The 21,750-nt window shown below is 37.6% G+C and overlaps 1 protein-coding gene across 1 annotated transcript in view; it reads right to left on the bottom strand.

Moving 5' to 3' along the window:
* Positions 1–21,750, bottom strand: part of LOC128579308 (uncharacterized) — a 94,507-nt gene that overhangs the window by 64,553 nt on the left and 8,204 nt on the right. Inside the window, exons 2-4 of the mRNA XM_053581455.1 lie at positions 6,524–6,602; positions 5,508–5,569; positions 3,830–3,923 (exon numbers count right to left, since the gene is read on the bottom strand). Of these exons, the coding sequence (XP_053437430.1) occupies positions 3,830–3,923; positions 5,508–5,569; positions 6,524–6,602 (235 nt within the window). The remainder of the gene's footprint in view (positions 1–3,829; positions 3,924–5,507; positions 5,570–6,523; positions 6,603–21,750) is intronic.

The raw sequence follows: 21,750 nt of genomic DNA, 5'->3' as shown, positions 1-21,750 counted from the left end.
CTCTGTTTCAACTCATTTCTCAGGTGTTTTTATTTACTTCCCCATTCTACTTTGCATTGTTTGATGCACAGTCACTCATACTTTTGCACAAAAGGAAGTTCTGAATATGTAGATACATTCTATCAGTCCTCATTCATTCCCGGTCACTATTAATGTGATTATTTCTGTACTGTTTTTATTTTTTTATTTTTTTTATTAAATCATAGCTGTGTACATTAGTATGATCATGGGGCACCATACACTTGGTTCATAGACCGTTTGACACATTTTCACCACACTAGTTAACATAGCTTTCCTGGCATTTTCTTAGTTACTTTGCTAAGACCTTTACATTCCACATTTACTAAGATTCACATATACCTTCTGTACTGTTTTTAAAAACTGATAACTGAAAACTTGGAAATTTTATATTATCACAAGGTAAAATTAATAGCAATCAGAAAGAAAAGCCAATTCTCAAATGTGAATTCAAATGATGCTGTCTTCTGACACAGACTATATGCTTAAGCCCACATCTAATATATTCTAATGTCCTCATAAGACAGTGAGTGAAGGAACCTTGATACCTTTTAATGATTTCCTGCAGCTAAGTGAGTTACAACTTGCTGCTATATCCTCACATTCAAATCCTTTTCTGCAAGGTAGGATTTCCTTCATAGACACAATCTAATGACCTCATTCCCTCTCGCAACACACACACTGAACTGAGTTAGAGGCCACAAGGCAGAAAAAGTAAACAAACTGGCGTTAATGACTGGGAGTATAAAATTACACTACAGTTTGGGACACTGGGAATCTATGAACATGAGTCCAACTCAGTGGCCATCATGATAAAATTGCTCGTAATTTCTCTTGCTTAGTAATATGATTCCGTACTTGGCATTACCTTTCTTATCATGTAAGGTTATAAAACTAAAGAGCCAGGAAAACACCAGAAATATTCTGCCTCGCTTCCAAGGACAAAGATTATCTATATAAGTAACTCTTCACTTTAGGAAGGTTTAAGTTTTATAACGAGTTTTAAAAACTTCTTAAAATTAAATATTAGCTAACTACGTATGAATTCTAAAATGCTGTTCCAGTAGGAAATGTCCCTTGGACTATGTCACATCATTCATGTAAACAATATCAAACAAGGAACTTAAATTTATATTTCTTGATACCTGTGGCTGGTTATTTTCACTTCCTTTAGGCTCTTCTTCCACTTTCACTGATGTTGATAAAATGTTCAGTCATGTAAATTTCATATATTCAGTTAAATGAGTTGCTTAGAATGATGTGATAAAATCTCTCAGCTTTATAAAAATATTTACAAACCTAAGCCTATTTTTATCTTACAAATTGAGAGTTTAGATGAAGTTAAATCTTTAGCAGACTATATACTTCTTTAAAAATTACTCCTAATTATCTAACACTTGAAAAACCACTCAGAAGACTACTAAATGTCACCAGGTAGAAGGTATACAAAGATCACAGATTCACTCACAAATTCATCCACACAACATAAATGACAAAGCCATCATAAACAAAGAAAAATTTCTCAATCCAGGAAAACATATCAAGTAGCCCTGTGTACTCCTGTCTACCTCCTATTAGAACCTTCAATGCATTGCACATGTTAATCATTACGTTGCTGTTACTTTTTATACCTTCATCAGTGTATGCCTGGTGATATATATGTGAAATGCTTTTCGCTCATGTGCTCACAATCTTCTTTCCATTTTTTCTTTCTTTCTTTTTTTTTTTTTGACACAGATTGCTACGTGAGGACTCCATTCATTATGGCTCTTTCCCTGGATAAACAGGCATATCCTCCCTCAGTGAGGCTTCAAGATTCTATGAATTTCTATTTTGCAACTTCCCCATCTTAACTGTAAGTTATTTATTTCCATTTCTATTCCCCAGATCTCAAGGCTGTAGGACACAATATTCCACAGCATCATTGGGCAAGCAGTTTTTACCTATTTTACTTGATAATTACGGAATGGGGTTAAAGGAAAATGAATAAGATGCATCAAGGTTGGCATTTCCAGAGCTCATGTGTGAGCTGAGAAGGAAAGGGTGAGATGAGCAAGGTGAAAAGTTGGAGAGGCCAAGAAAAAATGAGAGCAGGACGGGATGGAGCACCCTGCGGACTACAGATTAGGTGTACTCTGTATCCTCTAGCTTTCCCATCTTCATATTTCTTCCTCCACTCATTCAAAAGCCTTGTAAGATACATCTAAGTAATTATGCATATTCACTCTAAATATGACATATTTATAAAAAAAGGAAACAAACTGATTCACCTCATCTTTATAACATAGTAACTAATTTTTCCATTTAAAAATCAGTGTCATATTCATTGAAAATATTAAGAAAAGTCATGAAATGGGCTCTATAAATTTATGGGTTTTGACTTTATTTTATGTGGGATATTACATTAATCTCTTTCTGATTTTAGAAAACACCTATTTTAATAAAGAATATTTTTTAAAATGACCAGTGTTTTTATATTCAAGTTAATCTATTTTTGTGAATGAATATAGACATAGCACATTTCTCTGATGCCTAACACTTACAGGAGGAGAAATGTATTTTTGTTATAGCCCCACAGATTCGCCATTCCCCACAATTTTTTTTCTCCCAAAATGTTCCTTGAATATCCAGACTGGAGAATTCAAACAGAAATAGTTTCAAGTACCAGATTCTATCCTTCTAAATTCCACATTATAATTCTAGCACACTCTCTTGCTTCCAGTGATCTCTGTGGCAGAAGTAATCTTTTTTTTTTTTTTTTTTTTTTTTTTTTTTGTAGAGACAGAGTCTCACTGTACCGCCCTCGGGTAGAGTGCCGTGGCGTCACACGGCTCACAGCAACCTCTAACTCTTGGGGCTTACGCGATTCTCTTGCCTCAGCCTCCCGAGCAGCTGGGACTACAGGCGCCCGCCACAACGCCCGGCTATTTTTTCGTTGCAGTTCACTGGGGCTGGGTTTGAACCCGCCACCCTCGGCACATGGGGCTGGCGCCCTACTCACTGAGCCACAGGCGCTGCCCGGCAGAAGTAATCTTAGTAATCTTAATCTGTGTAAAGGAAACTTTCTTGAATCGATACAAAAGCATTCTCTCGGGTTTCTTCATGATTAACTGCAACATTACATGGCTAACTTATTCCCTCCTTCTTTCCCTGCTCATGAATCTTTCTTCAAATCTCTGGTCACCATTCTTTTCAGGGATCATTTATGCCACTTCTTTCCTCTTCAATTACTAGTAATAGTTCATATCTATAATTTGGAATTGTTCACTTTTTTCTTTATCCCATCTGGCTAGGAACATGTTCTGAAATACATGTAAAAGCAATATAAGGCCCTCCTTTGATCCTTCTGTTGGAAATGTTCTCCAATAGATCTTCCTATATATTTCTCTACAGGGATGTCTATAGTCTTGTTACTTAGTGTGGTCCAAGAACCCGCAGCATTGGAGTCACCTGGGAAGTATAAGAAACACAGAGTCCCAGGGGAGCGGTAGCTCGACCCTGTAATCCCAGCACTCTGGGAGGCCAAGGCAGGTGGATGCCTGTGCTCTGGAGTTCAGGACTAGCCTGAGCAAGAGTAAGATCCCATCTGTAAAAATGAGTGGACACTGTGATTGGTTTTTGTAGTCCCAGCTACTCAGGAAGCTGAGGCAAGAGGATCACTTGAGCCCAAGAGTTTGAGGTTGCTGTGAGCTATGACATCACAGAATTCTACTGAGAGTGACAGAGTGAGACACTGCCTCCAAAAAAAAGAAGTGGAAAGTCCTGGATATGTCAAATCAAATTGTCTTTTACAGGAAAATACAGTTCTTACCTTCTACTTGTGCATTTACTCTGTTTTTCTCTTCTTGATTGGCATCCTGAGATGAATAACTAAGATCCTTCTCTGAAAGAGTCTCTGAGATATTCTATTAAAATTAATATCAATATGAGTTCAGTTAAAAATAATAAGTTACATCAAGATTTGCTAATCATTTTCTCCAAAGCATCTTAATTTCTTTTGGTAAAAGCAATTACATACAAAAGAAGAGGAACAAGTATTGAAAATCACTAGAGTGATTTTATTCTTACAGGATATTGGCCACGATAGTCTCTTGAAACTTATTATACCCCAAATTACAAAGACTCATGCCTGTTCTAACTTGTTTAACTTCCCATTTTTTCCTTGACACTACTGTCTTAAGGTTTTGCTTTGTTTGTTTTTTTTAAAAAAGAACTACTTCCGGGCGGCGCCTGTGGCTCAGTGAGTAGGGCGCCGGCCCCATATGCCGAGGGTGGCGAGTTCAAACCCAGCCCCGGCCAAACTGCAACAAAAAAATAGCCGGGCGTTGTGGCGGGCGCCTGTAGTCCCAGCTGCTCGGGAGGCTGAGGCAGGAGAATCGCGTAAGCCCAGGAGTTAGAGGTTGCTGTGAGCCATGTAACGCCACGGCACTCTACCCGAGGGTGGTGCAGTGAGACTCTGTCTCTACAAAAAAAAAAAAAAAAAAAGAACTACTTCCCATATTTATTAAATCATTAAATAAAACTGTGAACATTTCTTACATTTGCATGCATACTTTTCAGACTATAAAATTGTTTCCAGATTTCATACTGTATTTGTTCATTACACATACCTAAAAGGTTGATATTAGTGCCATGTCTATGAATTAGGTCACAGACATTCAAAATTAATTAAATAATTTCCCTCAGTTTCCACAGAAAGTGAAAGATCCAGAATAACATGTCTTTTGACATCCATTTGAATCTGGTGCTGCTGCCCAACCACTGCTTCCAAGAGGTCAGCCTTTCCCATGTCTTCCTACCTGAGCTCTGCTTCCGAATAAATTGTCAGTATTTCACACCTACAGTATATCAGAAGCATGGCTGCCACAAAAGTACTCTATGTGTTCTATTTTAGAAAATGACTTCTGCTTAAAACGCCACTAAATCAAATTGTTACTATTACAGCCCCACATGTTCACTTACTCCCCATGATTTTTTTTTTTTTTTCTCCTAAAACGTTCCTTGATGATCTAGCCTGGTCAATTCAAACATAGTAACAGTTTTGAGTGCCACATTTTATCATTTCAAGTTCCAAGTTATAAAAATCAACACTCCAAACTGCTTTTCCCTGAATTTCATTAGGACTTTTATTACACATCCATATTTACTACGGACTCATGCATTTGGCTATAGGTTGATCTTGAATAATTCTTTAGTTTTTAAATAAACTTAACTTCAAAGCCAAATGGGATTATTATAACTCCTAAGCCTTATCATTTTGTATTATATTACACTGTCTTTTTAAACGAATCTTGCAAATTAGCAGAATTTTACTATTCAGCAGCTCATTCTTTCCACATAATTACTTTATTAATTATGGCCTGATAATGTAAGAAAATAATTCCTTGTGGGCACATACACAGCTGAGAAAAGGTTATTAAAAGCATCCCTTTTATGTTTTAAAGTTGTCAATGCTTATATTTTAAAGTAATGATAAGAAAAGACATTACCTCCAAATACAAACTTGGTTCTTTTGGTCTGTCTTGTCTTGATAACAGTACAGAGATTTCATCTATAAAATGTTATTTACAGATAAATTAATGACAAAAGTATTACTGCATTTTAAAAACATATTCAAATCTACCTCTTTGTGACTATTTCAGTAAAATAAAACTCATAGCAAAAAGAATTTCACAAGGTTAAAGCAGTTTCAGGAAAAAGTTTATAGTATAAAAAAAGGCAAAAGAAAGATATTAAAAAGGAATGGACCTTAAATACTTGTGTCCTCACCTATGGTGTATCTTGCAAATGTACATGTGAAGTCTATGAAGAGTACAGTATCAATGTCTTAATACAACAATTAAGTAAGTGACGTGAAGGCTATGTGAACAATCTGGATTTTGGGCGGCGCCTGTGGCTCAGTCGGTAAGGCGCCGGCCCCATATAACGAGGGTGGCGGGTTCAAACCCGGCCCCGGCTGAACTGCAACCAAAAAATAGTTGGGCGTTGTGGCGGGCGCCTGTAGTCCCAGTTACTCGGGAGGCTGAGGCAAGAGAATCGCTTAAGCCCAGGAGTTGGAGGTTGCTGTGAGCTGTGTGATGCCATGGCACTCTACCGAGGGCCATAAAGTAAGACTCTGTCTCTACAAAAAAAAAAAAAAAAAAGATTTTTAAAAAAAGGGTGGCGCCTGTGGCTCAAGGAGTAGGGCGCTGGTCCCATATGCCATAGGTGGCGGGTTCAAACCCAGCCCGGGCCAAAAACCACAAAAAAAAAAAAAAAAAAAAAGATCTGGATTTAAGCAGTCCAAATTGTATATAAAATCAGCACATCATACCTCATAAATACATTAATGTACACAGTTATGATTTAATAAAAACAATACAATAAATCAAAGGAATGGACATCAAACCAATACCCATTATTGGTTTTGACTTCATAATAGCACGTAATCATTAAATTTTTGAGATATTTCCCCTAAATTACCACCTCTTATTATTTTTTATAACAAAAATAAAATTGTCTTTACTTGTTTCCTTTTGTGTAGCACTTTCAACAATACCAATCGTGTTGGTATTGTCTTCAACTTCTGACTCCCTTGCTCCTTCCTATTGAGAAAAAGAAAAGCCAAATTCAGGAAATGTATTGATTCACTCACACACCAATCTGTTAGCAAAACAAAACACATTCACTATGTTTATCAAGCATACACACTATCTGGGAGAATAATTTGAACATAGAAACACAATATAGAGTCTGTCCTACATTTAAGGAGGTGTGGCAAAGATATATGAAAACAAATCAGAAAAGTAATTGATGAGTCTGTAATTACAGTAAATTAATTACACTAAGGATACAATGGAGGAAGAGTCAGTTCTACCCAGGAAGCTTAGGAAATGCAGCAAAGATAGAGGCGTATTTTCAAAGACAACGATGTGCGCAGTGAGAGTGTGAAGGGCTTTTAGACAGGGGAGAAGGGGCAAAAGGATGAGGAATGGAACCACAGGGCATATGAGGGCTATGAAGGTAATGCGGTAAAACTGCAACCTTGTGATAAGGAACAGGTTTTAGAGATGAAATGAGAGAATCAGGCCAAGCTACCAAAGACAGGTGGCAGAAGAGGTGCAAACTTTCCCTTTCCTGTAATGGGATCCACTCAATAAGCACGTAAGTCAGGCCACCACAAACATATTTTCAAAAGGTCACCTTGGTAGCAATGTGAAGATAGATGAACACAGGACAAAATCAGAAAAGAGCTTTTCAAAATCATAAATCAGAAAGTGAATTATGGTAATAAGCTATGAACACTGGTAATAGTGAGTGACTGGATTGGTGATCTGCAGGAGAGTTAAAGTACAAGATTTACACTAACTTAATGTTTCAGTGCTACTTACTATGTGTTATTTACATAATAGAAAAATCAGATGACAAAATAGGGAACAGAGTCAAGGAAGTAAGGGAAGGGTTAAGGACAGTGTCTTCAGTCCTTAAAGTCTAATATGTCAACTATGAAGCATCCAAGGACATAGGAGGTAAATCTGGGTAAATACTTTAGGAAGAGATTACCTTACTCATGAAAGGCATATGGTGTTAAGAACATAAGTATGTGTAAGCTATACTAAACTGGCACACCTTATGTAATCCAACAGAACTCTGACATTTGGAAAATGACAACAAAAGGATTTGAATTTTATATTTTAACATTTTTAAAGAAATAATATACTTTTATTAACATGTGCAAACTTTTATTTCTCATTATTATGTGCATTTTTTAAATGGATGAAAATATTTAACTCTAAAACACCAATTCAGGATGCTACAAGAAAGCTCTCTTTCAATAATTAGCCCTAAATTCTGACCTGTAGAAGAGAAATGCTGATTTGATTAGAGAATTATGAGGGCATTTTAAGTACTACTATGATGTAAGAAAGAAATGTAAAACCCTAGTTTGAATTTCACATGGTTTTCTTAGTCGTTTGTCAACAACATATGAATAACTGTGATTGTCTATTGACCCACCCCTGATAGAATGGTCACTAAAAGTTAAGGAAAGGTAGGGGGACAAGGCATGTGGTATGCCTTTTGGGGATGGAACTAGGGTCCTCATCATCTACCAAAGCAATCAATGTACCTAGTTCTATGTACCCTCAAAAAAAGAGGGTAATCTGGAAAATGGTGGCTGAGTAACAGCTTCCTTGAAACTGGACACAGTGAGTCTGGGGAGACAAGACCACAGGCATCTCTGGCTGGTGGGATCTGCTTATATTTATCCCTTTGAGGACAGAGGGAGTCAGCGAGAGACTTCTTGACCACAAGAGGAGGACAAAAGCAGTGTAAAACTGGAAAGTGGTTGTGTGTGTTTGTTCAGTCTAATCATGCTGACAGCTGTAAGAACAGCAGCAGTGAGATTGCAAAGGGGCAATCTCACCTGTGAGCTGTTTTGGTGTTTTTGGACTTGGCACTCAGTTGAACTCTCTTGCGAGAGCTTGGACAGGAGTGTGGAGAAATTTGGGCATTGTCCAGGGCCACTGAGCTGAATGGAGCTAACAGTGTCTAGCTGTGGGCCGTGGGGAGTCATTGTGAGAGAACTGCCCAGGCAAGCTCTGCCCTCAGGGTCACAGAGCAAGGATCAGGTGGGATCTAGTAATCTAGTGACTGAGCAGCCTAAAGGTGGGGCAGAGCTGCCTTACAGCCTTAGACCTCAGGGGCACAGTGAGACTGGTTTTGGCACACTGGATAGCCACTTCAGCAGTGATCCAAGCAACAAGTGCTTTCCTGGGAAAGCTTCTGCATAGCCAAGTTTAGCAGTTTAAAGTGCCCTTTAAGAGAGCTGAGGGGATATTTGGGTCTCCACCCTGAGGGATTTGAGAAATAGGCAGAAGCCTCCAGTCGTATCAGCATTGTGATTAACATCTTATACCCAAGATCACCTGTTGCCCAGACAATATTCAGCAAGATATATATACTGCTTTGTCCTTGGTTTTGTTATTTTATTTTATTTTTGTTGTTGTTGCTGTTTTGTTTTTTTAATTTCAATCTTTTACCCATAGAATTTTCTTTTATTTATTTTTTTCTTTTCTTTCACCATTTGTCTAGTTTAAATACTATTTCCCACTGTTGCCTTTTTCTATAATTAGAACTTCATTTTTGCTACTGTTTCTATGCCTGTTTGGTTTTCCCCCAATTTTATCCTGTAAGTTTTATTTTTTTATTGTTTTGGTTTGATTTATAGCATTTTTGTCTTTCCTCTCTACTTGGTGTAGGTAAGGTACTGTGTCCTAACAGGCTAGTAAGGGAAAAACCCAACCCGGTGCCCCCAGATGTTTTTTTATTATTATTATTTTTAGGTTAGGTCAAAGTACCCTACTGTGCACCTATGTTGCTCTGTCTCACTCTTTCTGTGTCTCTCTTATTTTTTAAATATTACTTTTTACTCATCCCTTCTTCTTCTTTTTTTTTTCTTTTATCCCTTCTTGCTCTTCAACCTTCTCATCCTTCTGTTCCTATACCAAAAGGACTCATTGAAACCCTAGTCCAGAGGCATGGCAACTTAAAGAGCAAGGGGAAGTGAAAGGAAAATGAGATCAAGGAAACAGATAAAAGAAATCATTCATGAGGAAGAATCAGCAGAAAACTCCTGGCAACATAAAAAACCAGTCCAGAGCAACCCCTCCAAGGGACCATGAGGTAGCAACAGCAGAGGATTCCACCTACAAAGAAATGTTAGAAATGACAAAAAGGTAATTTAGAATACAGGTGATGAAAACAATGAAGGAAATGATGGAAACAACGAAGGAAACTGCTGATAAAGTTGGAAATAACTAAAAGGAAATTCAAAAACAATCAAATAAGAGATGAACGATATGAAGAATACAGAAAGTGTATAGCAGAGCTGAAGGAACTGAAGCAGTCAATTAGGGAACTTAAAGATGCAATAGAAAGTATCAACAACATATTAGACCATGCAGAAGAAATAATTTCGGAGGTAGAGGACAAAGCTCTTGAGATAATTTAGATATTTAAAGAGGCAGAAAAGAATAGAGAGAGAAAGTAGAACATTCACTGACAGAATTATGGGACTTTATGAAGCGTTCAAACATACGAGTGATAGGTATCCCAGAAAGGGAAGACGGATGCCACAGGGGAATGGAAGCCATACTAGAGAATAGTATAAATGAGGTGGGTAGAGGGAAGGGGATTGGTGGGATTACACCAGCGGTGCATCTTACAAGGGTATATGTGAAACTTGGTAAACGGTCTGTGAAGCTAGTGAATGATGTCCCATGATCATATCAATGTACACAGCTATGATTTAATAAAAAAAAATAAATAAAGAGGATTACCTTCAGAGGAATAAACTGAACATGGTGAAAAAGAAAAAGAAAAAAAAAAAAAAAAACAACTTTGGCCAGACTAAGGAGAAATAGAAAAGTAAAATCTCTAGTAACCTCAATCAGAAATGATACAGGGGAAATTACAACTGATGCCACAGAGATACAAGAGATCATCTCTGAATACTCCCAGAAACTCTATGCCCAGAAATTTGACAATGTGAAGAAAATGGATCAACATTTGGAATCACACCCTATCCCTAGACATAGCCAGGAAGAAATAGAGCTCCTGAACAGACCAATTTCAAACACTCAGATCAAAGAAACAATAAAAAAGCTTCCAACAAAAAAATGCCCTGGTCCAGCTGACTTCACACCAGAATTCTATCAAACCTTCAAGGAAGAGCTTTTTCCCGTACTGCAGAAATATTCCAATAAATTGAGGAGGAAGGAATCTTCCCAACACAGTCTATGAAGCAAATATCACCCTGATACCAAAACCAGAAAAAGACCCAATTAAAAAGAATTTCAGACCAATTTCACTAATGAATATAATGAATATAGATGAAAAAATTCTCAACAAAATCCTAGCCAACAGATTACAGCTTATGATCAAATAGTCATATACCATGATCAAGTAGGTTTCATCCCAGGGATGCAAGGCTGGTTTAATATACGCAAGTCTATAAACATTATCCATCATATTAACAGAAGCAAAAATAAAGACCATATGATCCTCTCAATAGATGTAGAAAACGCATTTGATAAAATTCAGCATCCTTTTCTAATTAGAACACTGAAGCGTATAGGCATAGGTAGCACATTTCTGAAACTGATCAAAGCTATCTATGACAAATTCGCAGCTAATTTTTACTGAATGGAGTAAAACTGAAAGTTTATCCTCTTAGAACTGGAAACAGACAAGGTTGTCCTCTGTCACCTTTACTATTCAATGTAATTCTGGAAGTTCTAGCCAATACAATTAGGCAAGACAAGAAAATAAATGGAATCCAACTGGGAGCAAAGAAGGTCAAACTCTCCCTCTTTGCTGACGACATGATCTTATACTTAGAGAATCCCAAAGACTCAACCAAAAGACTCCTGGAAGTCATCAAAAAATACAGTAATATCTCAGGATATAAAGTCAATGTCCACAAGTCAGTAGCTTTTGAATATATCAATAACAGTCAAGATGAGAGGCTAATAAAGGGCAAAAACTCCTTCACCATAGTTTCAAAGAAAATAGAATACCTAGGATTATACCTAACAAAGGAGGTGAAGGACCTCTATAAAGAAAATTATGAAATCCTCAGAAAGGAAATAGCAGAGGATATTAACAAATGGAAGAACATACCATGCTCATGACTGGGAAGAATCAACATTGTTAAATGTCTATAAATCCCAAAGCAGTCTACCTATTCAATGCTATTCCTATTAAAATACCAACATCCTACTTTCAAGATTTGGAAAAAATAATTCTGCATTTCGTATGGAACCAGAAAAAAACCCATATAGCTAAGGCAGTTCTTATCAATAAAAATAAAGCTGGGGGCATTACCATATGTGATTTTAGGCTGTCCTACAAAGCCACAGTGGTCAAGGCAGCACAGTAGTGGCACAAAAATAGAGACATAGATATTTGGAATCAAACAGAAAACCAGGAGATGAAACTAACATCTTACAACCAACTAATCTTCGATAAACCAAACAAGAACATGCCTTGGGGGAAAGTATCCTTATTCAATAAATGGTGTTGGGAGAACTGCATATCCACATGTAAAAGAATGACACTGGACCCACACCTTTCTCCACTCACAAAAATGGATTCAAGATGGATAAACGACTTAAATTTAAGGCATGAAACAATAAAAGTCCTCAAAGAAAGCACAGGAAAAACAAAGATATTGGCCTGGGGAAAGACTTCATGAATAAGACTGCCATGGCAATTGCAACAACAAAAATAAACAAAATGGGACTTCATTAAACTGAAACGGTATTGTACAGCTAAGGAGACAATAACCAAAGCAAATAGACAACCTACACAATGGGAAAGGATATTTGCTTGTTTTTAATCAGACAAAAGCTTGATAACTAGGATCTATAAAGAACTGAAATTAAGGGCGGCGCCTGTAGCTCAAGGAGTAGGGCGCCAGTCCCATATGCCGGAGGTGGCGGGTTCAAACCCAGCCCTGGCCAAAAAAAAAAAAAAAACACACACACAAAAAAAAAAGAACTGAAATTAATACCTATGAAAAAAGCCAACAATCCCCTATGTCAATGGGCAAGAGACATGTGTAGAACCTTCTTTAAGACAGACGAATGGCTAACAAACATATGAAAAAATGTTCATCATCCCTATCTATTAGAGAAATGCCAACCAAAACCACCCTTAGATACCATCTAACCCCAGCAAGAATAGCCCACATCACAAAATCTCAAAACTGCAGATGCTGGTGTGGGTGTGGAGAGAAGGGACCACTTTTACCCTGCTGGTGGGACTGCAAACTAGCACAACCTTTTTGGAAGGAAGTATGGAGAAACCTCAAAGTACTCAAGCTAGACCTCCCATTTCATCCTGCAATCCCATTACTGGGCATCTGCCCAGAAGGAAAAAATCCTTTTATCATAAGGACACTTGCACTAGACTGTTTACTGCAGCTCAATTTAAAATCGTCAAAATGTGGAAACAGCCTAAATGCCCACCAAGTGTGGAATGGATTAACAAACTGTGGTATATGTGCAACATGGAATACTATTCAGCTATTAAAAATGGAGACTTTAACTACTTTGTATTAACCTGGATGGACATGGAACACATTATTCTTAGTAAAGCATCAGAAGAACGGAGAAGCATGAATCCTACGTACTCAATTTTGATATGAGGACAATTAATGAAAAGGACATGGTAGGGGTGGGGGAAGTGGAGAGCAGAGAGAGGGAAGGAGGAAATAGGGGGGATCCTTGGTGCGTGTCACAACTTTTGGGGGCAAGACATGATTGCAAGAGGAACTTTGACTAACAAATGCAGTAAGTGTAACCTAGTTTGTTGTACCCTCAAAGAATCCCCAGCAATAAAAAAAAAAAAAAAAATTAAAAAAAATTTGAAGAAAGGATCTAGAATTAAAAAAACTCTAAGATTATCCAAGTTAAAGATTTAGAAATCTCCCAGTATATACATGATTGTCCACCAGGACCTGATACTCACATGAGGAAAGAAGAAATGGACTAAAATATTGAGCCAACAGGATTATTGGGTTTTACCGATAAAGGATGTTATGTGCATGGTTTGACAAGTATGAATACTAAAGTTAATAATGCTTCTTGAGAATAATAAAATCTCTGCATTGCTGGACATATTTGTCAAAGTAAGAAATGACCTTCCAGAGATAATTCTATATACTCTTTTGCAATCTTTACTGCCTTATGCTTCTGTAACACTGGGTAGTTTATTTGACAATTCTTTAATCAAATCTGATCACATACACTGGATGTGTGAACATCTGTGTCCATTACAGAGATTCCATGAGCACAAGATGAATGAGAAAATCACCAAAATAAACAAGTGACTAATTTGTTTAAGAGGATTGAGTTTAAAACCTCTTTTCACATTTAATGGATAAAGACATTTTAATTTTAGTTAACAAAACTATAAATGCTTATTTATTTTGCCTTTTTATTTTCAAAAAGTTCAGCTACCAAGAAATTACATCAAACAGTAAGATAAATTAGTTAAGTAAGTTGAGAATATACTAAATAATGTTAGAAAACTTAAAAAAAAGCCAGAAGAGTCAAATAATAATAATTAATTTAATAATTCTAATAGAGCCTAAAAGAGGTTTCACTTTGGATAATATCTAAATATAGGTTTGACTAGATTAAATATAAGACGATGTTTCATTAAATTGAAAAGAAATAATAAGGACTAAGTTTCCTTTTTTAGAGATACTATCGAAAAAAGAATAAATCTTAAAAAGAAGTTTGATGTTCAGGCTGTCTTAAGCAATCAAAGGAGAAGATAACTTTTGGGGGTTAGTCATAAATGGAATAACCTAAAAAAGAAAAGATAATCACATAGAATTAACATGATTTTTCTAAAAAATAGGTAAAAGTCCTTTGTTGTTATTATAATAATAATAATTATTCTTATTATTATTATTATTATTTTAAGACAGAATCTCGCTATGTCCCCCTAGGTAGAGTGCCGTGTCGTCACAGCTCCAAGCAACTTCTAACTTTTGGGCATCAGCAATTCTCTTGCCTCAGCCTCATAAGTAGTTGGGACTACAGGCACCCACCACAATACCTGCCTATTTTATTGTTGCAGTTGTCATTGTTGAGCAGGCCCGGGCCTGGTTTAAACCTGCCAGACCCCATGTATATAGCCAGTGCCCTAAGCACTGAGCTGTGGGTGCTTAGCTATTTTTTAATCTTTGTAATTAATACATAATAGGGGTCCATATTTGGTGTGTACACATGATAATTTCACACATTCATATCATCAACTCAGGGTATAAGGTATTCAACACCTTAAATATATATACACATACATTTTTATATATACATTTTTTGAGGGTGGTAAAATAGCTTTATCCTCTGTCATAACACAAACCAACAGACTTTGGTGTTGGCAAGTAAGGAAACACAACAGTAGAACACGCTGCTCACTGAGGAGGAGGAGGATGAGTTACAAAGCCTTCCCCCATTTCTCGTGCAGCTGAGATAAAGCCATAACCCTTATAAATAGATAAGCATATTAAAAATATTTCCAGGGCCACCTGGCTCTGCTCCTACACAAATAAGGTTAATCTCTGTAGTAAAAAGGGTGAGAGGGAGAGGCAGAAATTTGGTTTACTGGTAGGTGGAAAACAGGAAGGGATACAAGCCAACGTGTAACAAAGGCTCTCCCAAACATACAAAAGAGAGGGACAAGGGGGACCTGTCAGAGGCTGAGAAATGTTCCTGAAGGTGGTCTCACTCCTGTCCCCAATCCCAGATGCTCTTGAGTGATCTGTCCTTTCAGACACCACCTGTGAGGTTCCACTATCAGAGTCTATTCTTCCCTCGGTCCCCACCTATTCAGCTCACCAACCAAGTTTTGGTGTCCCTAATTGCTTAGGCCTCTGAAATCAGCCCCTTTAAATCACAGCCCTCTCCTTAAATACAAAGCATGAGGAGAGCTGGAGGGTCGTTCCTGCCAAGAGGATATTCCAGGGGTCAGCCAGTTTTGGGGTTCCCCTTCAGTCCTGGACCAGGCAGTAAATTTGGTGGTGGGCCCCATATTCACTGTTGGAGACCTCAAAGACATAGACAGTGCACAGCAGCAATTTCTGGGTGTCTCAGTTTGTCACCACCTGGAGGACAGTGAAGTTTTCAAGGATGCTGTTCATCATATATCACTCAGCCAGCTGCCACAACCTGTGCAGGTAATTCACCAGGTAATCCCAGAGAGGCAAGCACACCAGGAAGTACACTAATCTCTGTCTTCCAGCTGGGCATGCTTTCTCTCCACCTTCTCCACCACCTGCTTGCCAAAGGAACAGGTCTTGTAGGAGCATGTGAGGGTCATGTGTCCCAGGCTCTCATACCGGCTGCTCACTCTGTTACTGCTGCTGCCACTGCTAGCCCTGGCTTATCACCCCTTGGGCCTCAGTTCAGGTCTGCCCAGAACTTGATCAGGCAAAAGATGGGGGTAGTGGAGATCACATTTTTTCAGGGATGTTGTAATTGATCTGCTGGACATTCACACTCTTGAGTGGGGGTTCCCAGGGCTAAGGGAATGCTGGGTGATCTGTAGAAACAGGTGTTTCTGGTATGAGTCAGCTGCATTAGGCAGTTACACACAGGCCAAGAACTCTACTAGCTGCAAGCAGACAATGCCCAGGGCCCAAGCCTGCCAGGTTGGGGGTAATGGGGCAGGTAGAGGCATGGGTAATATGGGTTAAGCAGACCCATACCCTGGTCAATAGATGTGGGAGTTAATGACAAGGAAAATGGCTTCACATCTGAAACATTCCAGAGGGGTCTAGAGCCCCTGACCAAAACTGGAAAATCTCAGAGACCTGAGGTCCAGCAGGACCCAGTTTGGTGAGCTTGGCTGAGGACATGGTAGTCATGGTTTGGAAAACCTTGTTCTTAGAAACCAGGTCCTTTAGCTTGGACTACATTTCCCTTGATTTATTTCAAGGTAAAACCTGGATGAGACTAGAGACCTGGTTGCATGTTCAGACCTTTTCCATTCTCCAGCTTGATATAGGAGGTAATCATTTCATTCTGACCATACATTTTGCCTTCATAGGGTCCTTCCTATCAGGAGGCTATTCCAGGGACCAGCCAGTTTAAGGTCCCCCTTCAGTTCCAAACCAGGCAGTAAATGGGGTGGTGAGCCCCATGATCACTGGTGGAGACATAAAAAACATAAGTGGTGCATAGCATCAATTCCTGGGCGTTTCTGTTTGTCTACACCTGGAAGATGGTGAACTTTTCAAAAATGCTGTTCATCATGTATCACTTAGCTAGCTGCCACAATGGGTCCTTTGCAAAGCAGTAGGGGAAAACCCACAGTCATCAGTCCCAGCTCTTGGGCAAAGGGCTGGTTAATCACTACTCCAGGTGCCCCCAATCCAATTTCACATTATCTGCTCATCTAGCCAAATGGTGAAAAATAAACATGGGGTGGAATAAGCAGAAAAACTCTGGCAACATGCATAGTAAGAGTAGATCAACATCCCCAAGGAATGAAAAGGTGGACACACCAGAAGATCCCATTCACAAACAAATGGCTGAGATGTCAGAAATTGAATTCAGAATTTGGATTGCCAATAAGATTAACAGAATGGAGCAAAGTCGGATTTAGAAATTTAAGGAGCATTTCAAAAGTCGTCTGAAGAATTCAATGAATTCAAAGTCAAAATCAACCAGTTTTGACACATTGAGGCAAGAACTTACAGCCCCCAAAGATCTGAGAAATACAGTAGAATCCATCAGGAACAGAATGGAGCAGGCAGAAGAAAGGATTTCTGACAATGAAGGCAAAGCTTTTGAATGTTTCCAAATGCTCAAAGAGGAAGAGAAATGGAGAGCAAAAATGGATCATTCTCTCAGAGAGCTCTGGGACACTTCAAAAAACCTAACTTTCGCCTTATAGGAATTCCTGTGGGCAATGAGATTGCATCTAAAGTTACAGATGCTCTACTGCAAGAGATAATCGAGAAGAACTTACCAAACATGGCAGGAGATTCTGAAATTAAGAAAGCAGACAGTTTCAGAACCCCAACACAACTCAACCTAATTATAGCATCTCCCAGACATATTATAATTAACTTAGTAAAAGTTAATATGAAGGAGAAAATTCTGCAAGCAGCCAGACATAAGAAAACCATAACCCACAATGGGAAGAATATTAGAATGAGTGAAGATCTCTCTACCGTAACTTTTCGAGGTAGAAGAGGGTGGTCATCGACATTTAACCTCCTAAAACAAAACAACTTTCAACACAGGATTCTGTATCCAACTAAACTCAGGTTCGTTTATGATGGAGAAGTTAAATACTTTAATGACATTCACATGTTGAAGACATTTGCCATAACTAAACCAGCTCTCCAGTATGTTCTCAGTCCTATCCTCCACAATGACCAGCAAAATCCTCTACTACCAAAGTCAACTCACTCAGCAACTTTTGATCAAATTCCAACTTCCACAGTGCCGAAAGGATTAAAAATGCATACTGGACTTTTGAAAACTTGATATCCAAAATACTGTCAGGTTTATCAATATTCTCTATTAATGTGTATGGCTAAAATTGTCCTCTAAAGAGGCACAGGTTGGCTAACTGGATATAAAAATTTAAGTCATGTATCTGCTGCATATAAGAATCTCCTCTTACCTTCAAAAATAAATATAGACTCAGTGTGAAGGGATGGTTGTATATAATGCAGGCAAATGGAAATCAGAAAGAAGTAGGTGTTAAAATTTTATTTGCAGATATAATATGCTTTAAACCAAGAAAAGTAAGAAAACATAATGATGGTCACTTCATATTTATTAAGGAAAACAGTCAACATGATGAGATTTAGGTTATTAACATTTATACACCCAACCAGAATACACATCAATTTATAAGAGAGGGTCCAACAGACATGGGTACCTTGATTTCCCACAGCACCATAATAGTAGGAGATTTTAGTACTCTTTTGGCAATGCTGGATAGATCCTCCAGTCAGAAAGTAAGGAAAGTAATTTTGGACTTAAACTTAGCCATTCAACAATCGGATTTAACAGACATCTAAAGAGGATTCCACCCTAAGAAAACTAAATACACATTCTTCTCATTAGCTATGCAACATCCTCCAAAATTTATAACATCTTAGGTCACATGTCTAACCTCAGCAAATTTAAAAGAATAGAAATTATTCCTTGCATCTTCTCAGACATTCATGGAATAAAAGTAGAACTCAGTAACAACAGGAATCTGCATACTCATACAAAAACATGGAAACTAAATAACCTTATGCTGAATCACAGCTGAGTCATAGATGGGGTTAAGAAGAAAATTACCAAATTTTCGGACAAAATGATAATGAAGGCACAAATGACCAGAACCTTCTGGAATACCGCAAAGGCCGTCCTAAGAGGGAAATTTAAAGCATTGCAAGCCTTCCTCAAGAGAACAAAAAGAAGTTAACAAACTAATCTCTAGCAACTGTAAAAGGAAGAACATTCCAATCCCAAACACAGCAGATGAAAAGAAATAACCAAAATTAGAGCAGAATTAAATGAAATGGAAAGCAAAAGGTTTATACAGCAGATCAATATATCAAAAAGTTGGTTTACTGAAAAGATCAATACAAAATCTCCCCAAAAAGACCACCATCAGATGGTTTCACATCAGAACTCTACCAAATCTTTAAAGACGAACTAGTACCTATATCACTAACCTTTTCCAAAATATAGAAAAACAAGGAATACTACACAACACATTCCATGAATAAAACATCACTTTGATCCACAAACCAGGAACAGACACAACAAGAAAAGAAAATTATGGACCAATATCTCTAATGAATATTGACACAAAAATATTCATTAAGATACTAGCAAACAGGTTGGTGCCTGTGGCTCAAGGAGTAGGGTGCTAGCCCCATACATCAGAGGTGGCAGGTTCAAACCCAACCCCAGTGAACAACTGCAAAAAAAAAAAAAAAAAAAAAATCCTAGCAAACAGAATGCAGTATCACATCAAACAAATTGTACACCATGATCAAGTGGATTTTATCCCAGGGTCTCAAGGCTGGATTAACATACATAAAACTATAAATATAATGCATTGCATGAACAAAATAAAAAACAAAGACCACATGATTCTCTTAATTGATGCTCTAAAAATCTTTTGACAATATCCAGCATCGTTTCATGATCAGAATACTTAAAAAAACTGGTATAGAAGGGACATTTCTTAAATTGATAGAGGCCATATATAGCAAACCCACATCCAATATTGTATTGAATGGAGGAAAATTGAAATCATTTCCACTCAGATCAGGAACCAGGCAAGGTTGCCCATTGTCTCCACTGCTTTTTAACATTGTGATGGAAGTCTTAGACATCACAATCAGGTAAGAAGAGGCGATCAGGGTATCCATGTAGGGTCAGAGGAGATCAAACTATCACTCTTTGAAGATGATATGATTGTATTTCTGGAAAACCCCAGGGATTCAACTACAAAACTTTTAGAAGTAATCAAGAAATACAGCAACATCTTAGGTACAAAATCAATACTCACAAATCTGTAGCCGTTATATATACCAACAATAGTCAAGCTGAAAAAACAGTCAAGGATTCTATTCCGTTCACAGAAGTGCCAAGGAAGATAAAATATTTGGAAGTTTACCTAGCAAAAGCCGTGAAAGATCTTTATAAAGAGAACTATGAAACTCTGAGAAAAGAAATAGCTGAAGATGTTAACAAATGGAAAAACATACCCTGCTCATGGTTGGGAAGAATCAACATTGTTAAAATGTCCATACTACCCAAAACAATATACAATTTTAATGGAATCCTTATTAAAGCACCACTGTCATACTTTAAAGACCTAAAAAAAATAATACTTCACTTTACATGGAATCAGAAAAGAACTCAGATAGCTGGATATTACTCGGAAATAAAAACAAATCAGAAGAATCATACTACCAAACCTCGTTTTATACTATAAATTGATAATGATCCAAACAGCATGGTACTGGCACAAAAATATGCATGTAGATGTATGGAAAAGAATACAGAACCAAGAGATGAACCCAGCTACTTACCATTATTTGATCTTTGACAAGCCAATTAAAAACATTCAGTGGGAAAAAGATTCCCTATTTAACAAATGGTGCTGGGTGAACTGGCTGGCAACTTGTAGAAGACTGAACCTGGGACCACAGCTTTCACCATTAACAAATATACCAGATTACTGTATTAAAGATTTAAACTTCTTGATATATACCTAGTAGAGGAATTGTAGGATCAAATGCCAGGTCTATTTTTAAATCCCTAAGTGTTCTCCAAGTATCTTTCCAAAAGTAGTGCATTAGTTTGCATTCCCACCAGCAGTGCAAAAGTGTTCACTTTTCTAAACATCCATACCAACAGCTTTGGTTGTGGGATTTTGTGATGGAGGCTAATCTTACTGGAGTTAAATGATATCTCAAAGTGGTTTAGATGTGCATTTCTCTAATGATTAAGGATTATGAGCATTTTTTTCACATGTCTATAGGCCATGCGCCTGTCTTCTTCAGAGAAGTTTCCCTTCAAGTCCCTTGCCCACCCTGACATGGGATCACTTGTTCTTTCCCTAATACATTTGAGTTCTCTGTGGATTCTGGTTATTAAACCTTTGTCAGAGACATAACCTGCACATATCTTTATCTTAAGATCAAAGATTTAAACCTTTGTCAGAGACATAACGTGCACATATCTTTATCTTAAGATTAAAGAATTTAACTTAAGACATGAAACTATAAAAATACTAGAAGAAATTGCAGGGAAAACACTTGAAGAAATCAACCTGGGACAATATTTTATATGGAAGACACCCTAGGGCAATTGAAGCCACAACAAAAATACATTACTGAGACCTGATCATACTAAAAAGCTTCTGCACAGCCAAGAACACAGTAAGTAAAGCAAACAGACAGCCCTCAGAATGGGAGCAAGTCTATCTTAGTTAATGGTGAAATGTATGACAGTGGTGCTTAATAAGGAAAAAAAATAAAAAATAAAATTGTATATTGCTTTGGGTGGTATGGACATTTTAACAATGTTGATTTTTCCCAGCCATGAGATTGGTATGTTTTTCCATTTGTTAACATCTTCAGCTATTTCTTTTCTCAGAGTTTCATAGTTCTCTTTATAAAAGATCTTTCACAGCCTTTGCTAGGTGAAC

Source organism: Nycticebus coucang, unplaced genomic scaffold (assembly GCF_027406575.1).
Source record: "Nycticebus coucang isolate mNycCou1 unplaced genomic scaffold, mNycCou1.pri scaffold_44, whole genome shotgun sequence".
NCBI lineage: Eukaryota > Metazoa > Chordata > Mammalia > Primates > Lorisidae > Nycticebus > Nycticebus coucang.
The sequence above is the reverse complement of the archived record's forward strand: the minus strand, read 5'-3'. Positions and strand labels throughout refer to the sequence as shown.